Source organism: Dendrobates tinctorius, unplaced genomic scaffold, assembly GCF_039654945.1.
Source record: "Dendrobates tinctorius isolate UK_male_01 unplaced genomic scaffold, ASM3965494v1 ptg000139l, whole genome shotgun sequence".
NCBI lineage: Eukaryota > Metazoa > Chordata > Amphibia > Anura > Dendrobatidae > Dendrobates > Dendrobates tinctorius.
Window position 1 is genome coordinate 12,755,355 of NW_027361807.1, and position 13,366 is coordinate 12,768,720.

The 13,366-nt window shown below is 46.0% G+C and overlaps 1 protein-coding gene across 3 annotated transcripts in view; it reads right to left on the reverse strand.

Moving 5' to 3' along the window:
- NR1H4 (nuclear receptor subfamily 1 group H member 4) overlaps positions 1–13,366 on the reverse strand; it is a 319,951-nt gene that overhangs the window by 208,981 nt on the left and 97,604 nt on the right. For all 3 annotated transcript variants that reach the window (XM_073545035.1, XM_073545034.1, XM_073545036.1), the window contains one exon: positions 12,781–12,927. In XM_073545035.1, coding sequence (XP_073401136.1) covers positions 12,781–12,927 — 147 coding nt within the window. The remainder of the gene's footprint in view (positions 1–12,780; positions 12,928–13,366) is intronic.

A 13,366-nucleotide genomic window follows, 5' to 3' on the forward strand; every position in this document is an offset into this window, starting at 1 on the left:
GGCCCACCAGTAACATTGACTCTAGGGACACATTGTTTAGCTACATGCAATTTTTACATTACCCTCATTAACAAATTTGCCTATACTTCTATACATTATTAAATAGTTTGTTCAAAAAAATTATAATATGCTGTTTTTGTCTGTATATAGTAAATAACATGTATAGTACCAACTACTGCTCATATAGAGGGGTACAGGGGCCTACCAGGGGATTTACCTGTTCACCTATGGGCCAGTCCTAGTCTCATAGTATCTTTAAAAGAAAGCTGTCGCCGGGTTTCCCCCATATTCCCTAAGTCATCTTTACTAGCACGCCAACAAATTAAATACCTTTAATAATCCTCTCAAACCATATGCTAATTGTTTCACTCAGATCCAATGGGTGTCACTGGTCTGTGCTTGATACCTCCTTTGTCTCCACAATCGCCATCCCTCCTGCCTTGATTGATGTCTCTGACATGTCCTACATCATCTGCAGAGTCTGGCAGCTCCAGTTCTCTACTGTCCAGATGTGAGTTTTGAACTGTGGATAATGTAGGAGACGTCAGCCACATCGATCCAGGCAAGAGGATGGTGATGGCAGGACAAATGTAGTGCCAAACACAGACCAGTGACACCCATCGGACCTGACCATGATGATTACCATACTGGGTGCGCTAGCATTATTAAAGGTATTTTGTTTGATATATGGAGCTGATGTAGTACTAGTAAAGATGACTAATGGGTGGTGAAGTTAGTTTTGATAGTGAACACATGATGACAGGTTCCCTTTAATAAAGCCCCAACAGGCCAACATTTTGCCGACAGAGATTCTTTTTTTCCTTATATGATTCTCATGAAATGAATATGGATTCATATGGAATCTGCATAGAGTTGTTCTACAATGGAGGAGCGTACAGGGCCTCTTGGAGACACCATACAGTGGCACATGGCGTGCCTGTAGGCCAAGTACACACAACCTTTATATTTGCATGGGGTTAGCTGAACTTCTACTTCCAGAGCTATGGAATACAAGAACTTATCTTCAAAAAAGTAAGATAATGCTAGCAATCAATCACAATTGAACTCTCTGACTTTTGGGTGGTGACTTTTCTGTCTATGGCTGTCTCTGTACCTGTACATGGCGGCTGTCAGTACATAGATAAATATGTCAGTGTGTTGTTGATTGCAATGTGTTAGATCTGAATAATATGACTTTGCAAGAGAATCAGCATTGTGACTCATCAGTCATTTGTGAATGAAAACGATTGTGTAATAGCGTGCACATTTCTGAGTTGGTGACATTTTCCAGTGTCATTTCCTGTTGGTTGCCTGTAAAGTATCTGTGGTAACTAGCAGGATGCAGTGACAAGCAGGAGGCAGAACATGGGTTAAACTCAAGTTTTCCACGCAGGAAACAAATACACAATCTCACACGAAATAAACAATACGGGGCGGGAGGTGACTGTTATGCAGTCATGGTCTGGGCAGCTAAGTACACCTTGGGGCTAAATGGGGGAATGAACAACGGGGAGTCACAAACTCAAGTTCCTCCTTCTTGATGTTACTTAGAACTCTACTTATACGGCAAACACAGCTGTAGCCTGCTTCGGGGACTCCTTGCTATCATTTCCCGGCTCACCCATGTTGCTGTTGTGCCCCCAAGTCTTAGATGGGAATAAAGTGGTGACAACTTCTATTCCTCCGGTTTCTGCTGCAGGAACATCAGTATCCATACAACCTCGGGGACCGAACCCCAGCCATGCACTTCAAACTTGAGGAAGGACTCTGCTCTGACCCTAGTCCTTAGTTCTCTTCTTCTCCTTACGTTCCGTACTAAACTATCTTCCTTCTGAAGAATCAGGCTTTCTATGGCTCTTTTCTGTGATAGCAGCTCCAGGTCACAGGAGTCTGCTGCAGCACTTCCTTCACTCCATCCCTCTCAGGGGATCTTCTCTCACAGACTGACCTTTTCCTAATATTCTCCCACTGTCTTGTGCAGTCTAAGCTCCACCCACTTCCCAGCACTCTTCGTGTTCCAAGCAGGGAGCCACAAAGGTTGCTCTGCTACACTACTGGTGTGTGTGTGGGATGTGATTGTTGGAGCGTGGTCAGGTGTCTCCACCTTACCTGGATAGTGGGGTACCAAACCTTAGGAGGAGGTGCAGTACCTCTGTGGTGACTGAACCCTCAGGGGCGCCACATAAGCGTTGCCAGAGAGTCTGGAAGTCCTTGCGCTCCGGTACCGCAGGGTGTACACGGGCCCCGCGTAGCTCTCCTGATGCCGGGCCTTCCGCAGTGGGGAGCGGAGCAGGGGGGGCCACAGCCACGGTGCAGAGCACAGAGGAGGTGGCCGCGGGTCCCGGTGTGGAGGCCGCAGCCGCGCTATGGAGCGGTGAGGCGGCGGTGGGTCCCGGCGTGGCAGCTGTGGAGTGGAGCAGATGCAGCCGCGGGTCCCGGTGTGGAGGCCGCAGCCATGCTGTGGAGTGGAGCAGAGGTGGCCGCGGGTCCCGGTGAGGAGGCTGCAGCCGCGGTGTGGAGCAGAGCTAATGCGGCCACGGGACCTGGTGACGGGGTCAACGGCGGTGGGTGAACTGCCCGCGGAGAAGCGCTGCTCACTACACGGGGGGGCGCTGGGCCTGAGGGTGCACCGTGACCCGCGTTCTGCAGCAGCTCGGGAAGAGGTTTCCACTCCGGGCACGTAGTCAGGGTCTTGTCCTTGGTAAGGTCGGGTGCGGTATCCCTTCTCTCCAAAGTGCTGACTCAGATCAGAGTGGTCCGGCGCCTGCGCACTGCAGTACTTTACTCTGCCCTCAACAGGGCAGGTAAAGTGCGCCTGCGCTGGAGCCGCGACGGAAAGCAAAGAAGAGGACGTCACCGCTGCAAGATGGGAGGCGCCGGACCAAGACCAGACCGCCCCCCGGGTGAGTATAATATAACTCAGATAGCCCCAATGGTGAGGTACCATCCATAGGAAACTTTACACCACCACAGTTAATCCAAACAAGTAAGTGTTTCAACTAGCCTATGTAGACGGTCTAAACAACTGTACTCAACACATCTTATTTTATTCCAGGTATCAGATCACGGTGCCACTATTGAGCATCGCATACCTTCTCATACCCATTGGTCGTCACCAATATTCTAACTCCTGTAAGCATTACCAGTGAGTCCTGTTCTGTTTTGCTTGCACATATATAATCCCCCCTTGGTTGGGGCTGATTGTAAACTTTTTTAGCGCGGTGTTTCACTACTTTTTTATTATTTTTTAGGTGCACTACCAACAGGAAACAACACAGAAGCTGTTCAAACACCTGTAGCTTTTAAGTTTACCTTCCCCCCCTACTTCATTACAACTATAAATAAATCCTTTTGAGCCTGAAGTACCTGTGTATATTTACTCTTTTTTGTATAATATAACTCATTTTTCTTATCTTTCAGGTTACATTGGGGCTTATCTACAGCATTACAGAATGCTGTAGTAAAGCTCCTGATGGCGGTGCCAGCAGCTGATAGTCCAAAAATGGGGTGACAGATTCCCTTTAACGACCAGAGGTATTTTTGATTTTGCATTTTCATTTTTTGCTCCCCTTCTTCCCAGAGCCATAACCTTTTATTTTTTGGTCAATATGGCCATGTGAGGCCTTATTTTTTGCGGGACGAGTTGGACTTTTAAACAACAACATTGGTTTTACCATGTCGTGTACTCAAAAACGGGAAAAAAATTCCAAATGTGGTGAAATTGCAAAAAAGTGCAATCCCACGGTTGTTTTTTTTTTTTTTTGCCATGTTCTCTAAATACTAAAACTAACCTGACATTCTGATTCTCCAGGTCATTACGGGTTCATAGATACCAAACATGTCTAGGTTCTTATTTATTTAAGTGGTGAAAAAAATTTCCAAATTTATAAAAAAAAAAAAAAAACGCCATTTTCCAATACCCATAATGTCTCCATTTTTCGTGATTTCGGGTTGGGTGAAGGCTTATTTTTTGCATGCCGAGCTGACATTTTTAATTATATCATTTTAGTGTGGATACAATCTTTTAATCACCCTTTATTGCATTTTAATGCAATGTTGCGGCAACCAAAAAAACGTAATTCTGAGGTTTTGAATTTTTTTTTTGTTACGTCATTTAGCGATCTGGTTAATTCTTTTTTTATATTGACCGATTGGGCGATGCTGTACGCGGCGATACCAAATGTCTATGTTTGATTTTTATATTTGTTTTATTTTGAATTGGGCGATCGCCTGTATGTAGCAGAATTGCCGACTTGCTATGAGCACTGACCACCGGGCAGCGTTCATAGCAATCCGTTATTGACAACCATAGAGGTCTGCAGGAGACCTCTGGTTGTCATGCGGACTCATTGGTGACCCGCGATCACATGACAGGGGTCACCGATGGGCGGATTTCTTGCACAATTGCCAAAAGCGCATGTTAAATGCAGCTGCAATTTGCTCGCCAACATAATCCGCAGCACTTTACATTTCAGAGGGGACTTGTACAGACGATAGACATTACAGCATAACAATAATCACATGTATCATAACAGATACCAAGAGGAATGAGGGCCCTGCTCGCAAGCTTACAATCTATGAGGAAAAAGGTAGACACGAAAGGTGGGTGGTAACAATTGCCCTGATTGTATGGACCACTGGATGTACTTTGTGGGTGGAGTTAGTGTGCAATGTGCTCCCGTCCTACATATGAAGAGAGCAGTGGCAGCTCCACCATCCCCAGTGATGATGTCTATGTCCCCAACCTCCCCAGTGATGTTTATGTCCCAGCCTCCTGAGTGATTTATATGCCCCTCTGCCCTGCCCAGTGAAATATGTCCCCCAGCCCTCCCAAGTGATATTCCCCAACAGATCTCCCCAGTGATGCCTATGCCCCCAGTCCTCCTCACTGATGCACTTGACCCCAGTGTCTCCTGTGATGTATATATTGCAGTCTCAGTATCTCCTATGAGATGTATATATACAGCAGTCCCAGTATTTCCTATGCGATGTATACACAGCAGTCCCAGTATCTCCTATGTGATGTATATGATTTACAAAACTTATTATCACAAAGAGTTGACTGTGCTCCAGACTGACACAAACATAAAAGCAAAGTTAAAAACAGAACTACCTCCGATTTAAATGGGCTATTATCAGAAGCAACTTCTATCTCTATTTCAGTGAGGCCGGGGTCACACTGACCTGCGCAAAATACCGTCCGTAGTTTACAGGCGTAATACGGATGAATGACCCCTAAATAGTGCTCCGTAGGTCATCCGTAAGCAAGGTGTGGTCGCGTATTGTGCGCATGTCAGCATCCGTATGTAATCCGTATGGCATCCGTATGGTGAGATTTTCTTGCAGGCTTGCAAAATGGACATATAATGGAGCCCTATGACAGGGTTTATAACACAAACCAAAGACTAGATATAGACACATAGAATATATATATATATATATGTATTCTATGTGTCTATATCTATTCTTTCGTTTCTTTATTAAAACTGTCAGTGTGAGTTTACTGTATAGCGCACTGAATTGCCGGCTTTGCTAAAAGACACCGGGTGCGTATTTCTCGCAAGTCACATGTGTGGACCGTGTGTAATACATATTTTTTGCGCACCATAGACTTGCATTGGCGTACTACGGCTGTAGTACGCTGACAATCGCAGCATGCTGCGAGTGGCACGGACCGTAGAATACGGATGAGAAATATACGGCTGGTACGAGGGACCCCATAGAGAATCATTGGTCCGTGTCTAATGCGTGCTTTTAACGCCTCTCACTCGTCCGTATTCCTCGCCAGTGTGACCCCGGCCTCATAAGAAAATCTGTATTCACTGCCTACAGATTTTATCTCAAAATTGAAAATTTTGAGAATGAATAATTAGGCCTGGTGATGAATGAAGCAGACTTCTAAGGTAAGATACATTACAAAGATTCTTATTTTCATGTGTACTATTGATTTATGAAATAAAAATTAAAACAACTGTTTCCCTTTAAGTATACAGAATAGAGGTGAGTGCCCTTGGCTATAAACCGTCTAATTCCAATGCCTTATGCAATTAGCAAAATTAGCATTTGGATACTTAATGATAGCAAACACGATTTTTCCTCTAGCTTGATAATCTATGTGATTATTTCTCTACCAAAAATGAAACAAATGAATTTTGACTACGAAAAGCAGATATTCTTGCACTTGAGAATGGTCACCAGTTATCATTGTGTAAAACTGTTGCTCCAACTGACTAACTACAGTGCTTGTCAGCTACGGCCTGCATGGTGGCTCAGTGGTTAGCACTGTAGCCTTGAAGATCTGTGGTATGGGTTTAAATCTCACCAAGGACAAATTAGCTAAATTCACATCACATGTTCTCCTCATTTTTCTGTTGGTTTCATCCAACCCTCCAAAACCATACTGAGGGGGAATTTAGGTTGTGAATCCCAATGGGGCAGTGAAGATGTCTGTAAAGCAATGTGGAATTAATAGCGCTTTATATGTGAATAAAATAAATAAATAAGCTATGTCTGTGTGTGATACATGAAAGCCAGACAGTTATTTACTGAGACTGTCCACTGGACTCATAGAAGAAAAAATGACTAGGTCTGCTGAATTTTTTATCAAATGTGTATTTTTAATTGCTCAGCTCCTGCTTATACCATGCAGCCTGAGAATGGACTGCATTGCTCAAGGTGCAGGCTTCTACCTAAATTTATATGGTTATTGGAGTTGAAAAACATACCTATATATTGTTTATAGAAGAGAAAAATACGTCCACAGCACAAAAATATTCAGTGATGTTTTGGACAGATTTATTGAAGACTGATAATGTCTCCAGAACTTTGATGACTAGACCATTTATCATCAAATACCTTACATCTGATTTTCACAGATCCACCAGCAATAAACCTGAGTTTAAAACTAGACAGTGTCATGAACACCGCACTGAGCTTGCTCACTGAGCCAGTGCGCGTGTCCTGAGTAAAACGAACTGTGTTCAAAGATACCTGTGGAGCGGGCAGCAGCCGAATAGGTGCGTACTTCAGAACAGCAGGACCTGAAGCACGTGACTGCTGGGGGCGTGGCCTAAACTCCAGAGAACTAGGAGCTGCAAGTGAACTCCTAGCAGGGTAACTGCGAGACAAAGTTACCAAGGGGCATAGAAAGGGAGGATAGTCAGGACGTAGCCAATGAGTCATACACAGAGATAGCTGCAAGGTACAAGAGGGGCGAGCAGAGAGTAGTCAGATAACAGGCAACGAGTCATGCACAGAGAGGGTAGCGCAGTACAGAATCAACAGGCAAACTCACAACGGGCAACAGAACCAGGTCAGAACCATATAAACAAGCTATAACAACGAACAGGCACAAGCACACGGAGGTCACCACACTCGGCCAAAGGCAAAAGTATAACTGACAGGGATTGGAGCTTCCCAGGGGTTTAAGAAGCTCTCCCAGAACCAAAAAGAGGCCACAATCATTAACCCGAGGTGTGCAGGTCAAAACCTGCACTGAGCTCCAGACATTATCCCCTGACGTGCAGCTCAAAAACCTGCACTGGGATCATGACAGTACCCCCATCTCAACGGGGGGCCTCTGGACCCCCAGGCTTCCCCGGGTACTTGGCATGGAGAGCCCGAACCAGGCGATCTGCATGTACAGAGTGAGCAGGGACCCATGAGTGCTCCTCTGGTGCATATCCCTTCCAGTGGACCAGATACTTCAAAGAGCGGCGCACCCGCCGAGAGTCCACAATATGTGAGACCTCATACTCCAATTGACCCTCCACCAGCACTGGAGGAACAACAGGCTCAGAGTCCTCTTTGACAGAACCTACGGATTTCAACAGAGATTTATGGAACACATTGGATATTTTTAAGGAGGCGGGGAGAGGCAACCTATATGCCACTGGGTTGACTATCTCCATAATCTCGTACGAACCAATGAACTTGGGTCCCAACTTAGCTGATGGTACCTTTAAGTTGATGTTACGTGTGGAAAGCCAAACTTTCTCTCCCACCTGAAACAAGTCTCCCGAGGCTCTCTTTTTGTCCGCAAAATATTTGTACCTCCCTTGGGCCCAAGAGATATTACGCTGGACTTTAGCCCAGAGGTTTTTTAACCGTTGAACGGACCCCTCTACCCCTGGACAACCGGAATCCACCCGTGAAAAGTCCCCAAAATGTGGATTAAACCCATAATTAATCAGGAATGGGGACATGATGGTGGACTGACTCATCCGGTGGTTAAAAGCGAATTCCGCCAACAGTAATGCATCACACCAATCCTCCTGTCTGGCGGAGGTCAGACACCTGAGAATTTGTTCCAGGGATTGATTGGTGCGTTCTGTCTGACCATTACTCTCCGGGTGATATGCCGACGAGAAGTAGAGTGAGATGCCCAATTTCATACAGAACGCCCTCCAAAATTTGGCCACAAACTGCACACCTCTGTCAGACACCACATTCAGGGGAATCCCATGCAATCGGACCACATGCTGCACAAACAACCTTGACAATGTTTCTGCTGAGGGTAATGATGCCAAGGGAATGAAATGGGCCTGTTTAGAAAACCTATCCACTACCACCCAGATCACGGTATTGCCCCAGGAAGGTGGAAGGCCGGTAATAAAATCCATGGAAAGATGAGTCCATGGCCTATCAGGAACCGGTAAAGGTATGAGTTCCCCAGCCGGCCAGTTCTGCGAGCTTTTGCAACAGGCACACACACTACAAGCAGAAACAAATTTCTTGATATCGGACCTTAGTGAATGCCACCAAAAAACCCTGGCTACTGCCTCTCTAGTGGCCACGATACCTGGATGAGCACTCAGCCTAGACTCATGAAACTCCTGCAGAAGTCTAGGCCGCAATAAATCTGGAACAAACAATTTATCCCCTGGCCTGAGCCCTTAGAATTTCTTGTTCCAACTCAGATGAAACTCCCGCCACTACCAACCCTGGGGGACGAATGGAGGATAGCTGCTCGGGGGGAGACACCGGGTCAAAACTTCTCGACAGGGCATCCACTTTAACATTTTTGAACCCTGGCGAAAAGTAATGGAGAACTGAAATTGTGAAAAAAAAGTGACCAACATGCTTGTCTAGGAGTAAGCCTCTTAGCAGATTCAAGGTATGCCAAATTTTTGTGATCCGTGACAACCATGATAGGGTGAGCTGCCCCTTCCAAAAAGTGCCTCCATTCCTCAAACGCCAGCTTGACCGCAAGAAGTTATCTATTGCCTACATCATAGTTTCTCTCGGTTGAAGAGAACTTCTTGGAGAAGAAGGCACAGGGTCTGAGATTGGTAAGGGTTGCCGGACCCTGGGACAGCACTGCCCCCACCCCTACTTCAGAAGCATCCACCTCCACTATGAATGGTTTGGATGGGTCTGGTTGGACCAACACTGGGGCGGGACATGAAATATTTCTTAATAGCTGAGAAGGACACCTTAGCGAGTGCAGACCAATTTTTTACATCAGCGCCCTTCCGGGTAAGATCCATGAGTGGTTTAACCACTTGTGAGAAACCTTTAATGAATCTCCGATAATAGTTCGCAAATCCTAAGAAGCGCTGGAGCCCCTTGAGATCTCGATGCTGAACCCAGTCAGCGATCGCCAGCACCTTCTTAGGATCCATACGAAACCCCTCACAGGACACAATCAACCCCAAAAAAGACAGTTCCTGTACAAAAAACAAACATTTTTCCAATTTAGCGAACAATTGGTTCTCTCTGAGTCTCTGCAGAACTGTCTGTAGATGTTGCAAGTGAGATTGGCTGTCCAGGGAATACACCAAAATGTCATCCAAATAAATAATAACAAAACGGCCTATCAGGTCAGAAAACACCACATTGATGAAATTCTGGAAAATAGCGGGCGCATTAGTTAACCCAAACGGCATTACCAGGTTTTCAAAGAGTCCCTCTGATGTGAGGAACACAGTTTTCCACTCGTCCCCTTCCCGAACCCTTATCAGATTATAGGCCCCCCGGAGATCTAACTTGGAGAACCATTGGGCCCCAGCTAACTGGTTACATAAGTCTGGGATGAGGGGAAGCGGGTAAGTGTTCCTAACCGTTATCTTGTTCAGTTCCCGAAAGTCGAGGCACGGCCACAAACCACCATCTTTCTTCTTTATAAAGAAGAATCCTGCTGCCACAGGTGACACAGAAGGCCTGATATGCCCTTTGCGGAGACTCAGCTATGTACTACTTCATGGCTTGGCGCTCAGGCCCAGACAAATTGAACAATCGAGCCTTAGGTAACTTGGCTCCGGGTACTAAATCAATGGCACAATCGTAGGGTCTATGTGGTGGCAGCGCCTCAGCCTCACTTTCGGAAAAAAAAAAGTCTTCGAAATCCTTCAGGTACTCTGGAATACCATCCAGACTGACAGACGACACAGATATGGATTTAACAGTGTTAACAAGGTGTCCCAGGTTACCACATTTATCCTTGCATCCCTATTGAGTGATCTCCCCTGTAACCCAATCAATGGTATGATTATGGCGTTGAAGCCAAGGCATCCCCAGTACCAGTCCTGCAGGCAAGTTATCTAGCACAAGACAACTTAGTTTTTCCACATGAGAGGAACCCACTTCTAGAGAAAAAAGTTCAGACCTGCAACAGATACCTTCCTGAGTAAGAGGGGACGAGTCAATTGCCACAAGTTTAACAGGATCCTGAAGCCTGACTGTCCCTATCTTATTAAGAGTCATAATTTTGGTATCAATCAGGTTCACAGCAGAACCACAGTCAACAAAAGCAGTAGTGTGAACCGGACCATTACCAAGTTCCAGTTCCACCAGCAGCATCATTTTTGCACGTGAGGAAAATTGTACCTGAAGGTCTGGGTAGCCTCCTCGACTACTACCCAGACCTAGTCGTTTCCCGCCATCTTGGAGGATGACGGACAGGAGGGGCAGTCCTTCCAGTGTCCAGATTCCCCACAATAGAAGCACAACTGCTTCTCCCGGTGGCGTCTTCTTTCCTTTTCCTCACAGGTGACAACGCTCACCTCCATAGCCACAGGAAGAGTCCGGGTCTCATCTCCACTGAAGAATAATGGTGTTTCCCGTTGCATAACGCCTCTAGCCCGTAGTCTGTGATCCATGCGAACCGGTTGGGTCATGGCATCCTCCAGGGAGTCAGGTGGAGGATGGAGTGCCAAGGCATCTTTCAGACGTTCACACAGGCCTCTACTGAACAGCCCCCGAAGGGCGGCACCACTCCAAGAAATCTCGGCTGCCCAACGTCTGAATTCCGTACAGAACCATTCGGCCAAGTGCTCCCCCTGACAGACACTCATCACCTTGTCCTCAGCCAAACGCACTCTATCAGGCTCATTGTAAATAAGCCCTAAGTCTTCAAAAAACGCATCCACAGTCATTCTCTCCGGGGCAGAAGAGGAAAGCGAAAATGCCCAGGCTTGTGGGGACCCCCTAAGCAGGGACATAACCACCCCCACCCTTTGTCTCTCATCCCCAGAGGAGCGGGGTCTCAAAGAGAAAAACAGCTTACAGCCCTCCTTAAATGCTCTGAATTCACCTTTGTTACAAGCAAACGTATCTGGCAATTTAACCGGGGATTCGGTGGGACTAAAATGACATCTCTATTCCCCACCTGCTGAAAGCCTGCGGTAAGCACCCCCTGAACTGAGTACTCAACCCGCCGTTGGGACTGAGCCAGAGCTTGGTGTTCCAAACTAAGCTTCTGCAGCGACTGAGTCAAGTATTTCACCTGCTCAGATAAAGCACACATTGGGTCCATGCTGCAGAAGTGAGGAGAGAAAAAAAATTCAAGGTCAGTTATAATGTCAGGAACACCGCACTGAGCTTGCTCACTGAGCCAGTGCACGTGTCCTGAGTAAAGCGAACTGTGTTCAAAGATACCTGTGGAGCGGGCAGCAGCCGAATAGGTGCGTACTTCAGAACAGCAGGACCTGAAGCACGTGACTGCTGGGGGCGTGGCCTAAACTCCAGAGAGCTAGGAGCTGCAAGAGAACTCCTAGCAAGGGAACTGCGAGGCAAAGTTACCAAGGGGCATAGAAAGTGAGGATAGTCAGGACATAGCCAATGAGTCATACACAGAGATAGCTGCAAGGTACAAGAGGGGCGAGCAGAGAGTAGTCAGATAACAGGCAATGAGTCATACACAGAGATAGCTGCAAGGTACAAGAGGGGCGAGCATAGAGTAGTCAGATAACAGGCAACGAGTCATACACAGAGAGGGTAGCGCAGTACAGAATCAACAGGCAAACTCACAACAGGGAACAAAACCGGGTCAGAACCATATAAACAAGCTATAACAACGAACAGGCATAGGCACATGGAGTTCACCACACTCGGCCAAAGGCAAAAGTATAACTGACAGGGATTGGAGCTTCCCAGGGGTTTAAGAAGCTCTCCCAGAACCAATAAGAGGCCACAATCATTAACCCGAGGTGTGCAGGTCAAAGCCTGCACTGAGCCCCAGACATTAACCCCTGACGTGCAGCTCAAAAACTTGCACTGGGATCATGACAGACAGTTGTGTTTGGACTGCATTATTTTTGGTTTGTGCACCTGCACAGTAATAGTTTGTAGTAATATTGCACTGCACGGTTGTACCTGATGAGTAGTCAACTTGAAACATTGACATGTTGTCCTATCGCTGGGGATTTTGTATCACTGCACTGTCACAACTATTGACCAATGAAGAAAAGAAACAGAGTAACCCCAACAGTCATAATCACATCTCCCTAACCAAAAAATGTTTATTTTTGTAATGAATAATGATGAGCAATTTTGACTTACCAACAAATTGCTGGCTATCTAAAAGCGAAATTCCTGTTTCCACAGAATGATGGCAGTACCCGGAAATATCAATTTCAGATTCCATCCAGAATTGATGTTTCTGTTTCTTTTTTTCTTCAGAAAGACTTTGTTCACAGTCGTAAACACCTAAAGTTGAAGATAAAAGGATATAAAAATATAATGTCTAAAGAAATATGATCACTTACTGCCTTTGAACCTCCATTTTTGGTGTTCTTGAAACAAAATGTAATGTATTGTGGGGTCTTTGCACCTTTGATTTTGAGGATATTTTGCTACAGAACATATCTGAAGCTGAATTGAATCAAAGAATAGTGATGCGGCACTCACCAAATTGCTTAAAATACGTTGTCCTTTATTGAGCCATCGCGGATTTAGACAAGATTTTTCGGACAGGCTGGTGTACAGAGGCATGTGGGGAAAAAATGAACGACGGCCGTTTCGCGTGCTGAACGCTTCAACAGGTCCAGGTGAAACTGACCTAGATTGGCCAGAAGATCAACACACATGGATGTTCCTTTGTGGGTTAATGGACCTAATCTGTGGCTTTTTACATAAAAACTACATT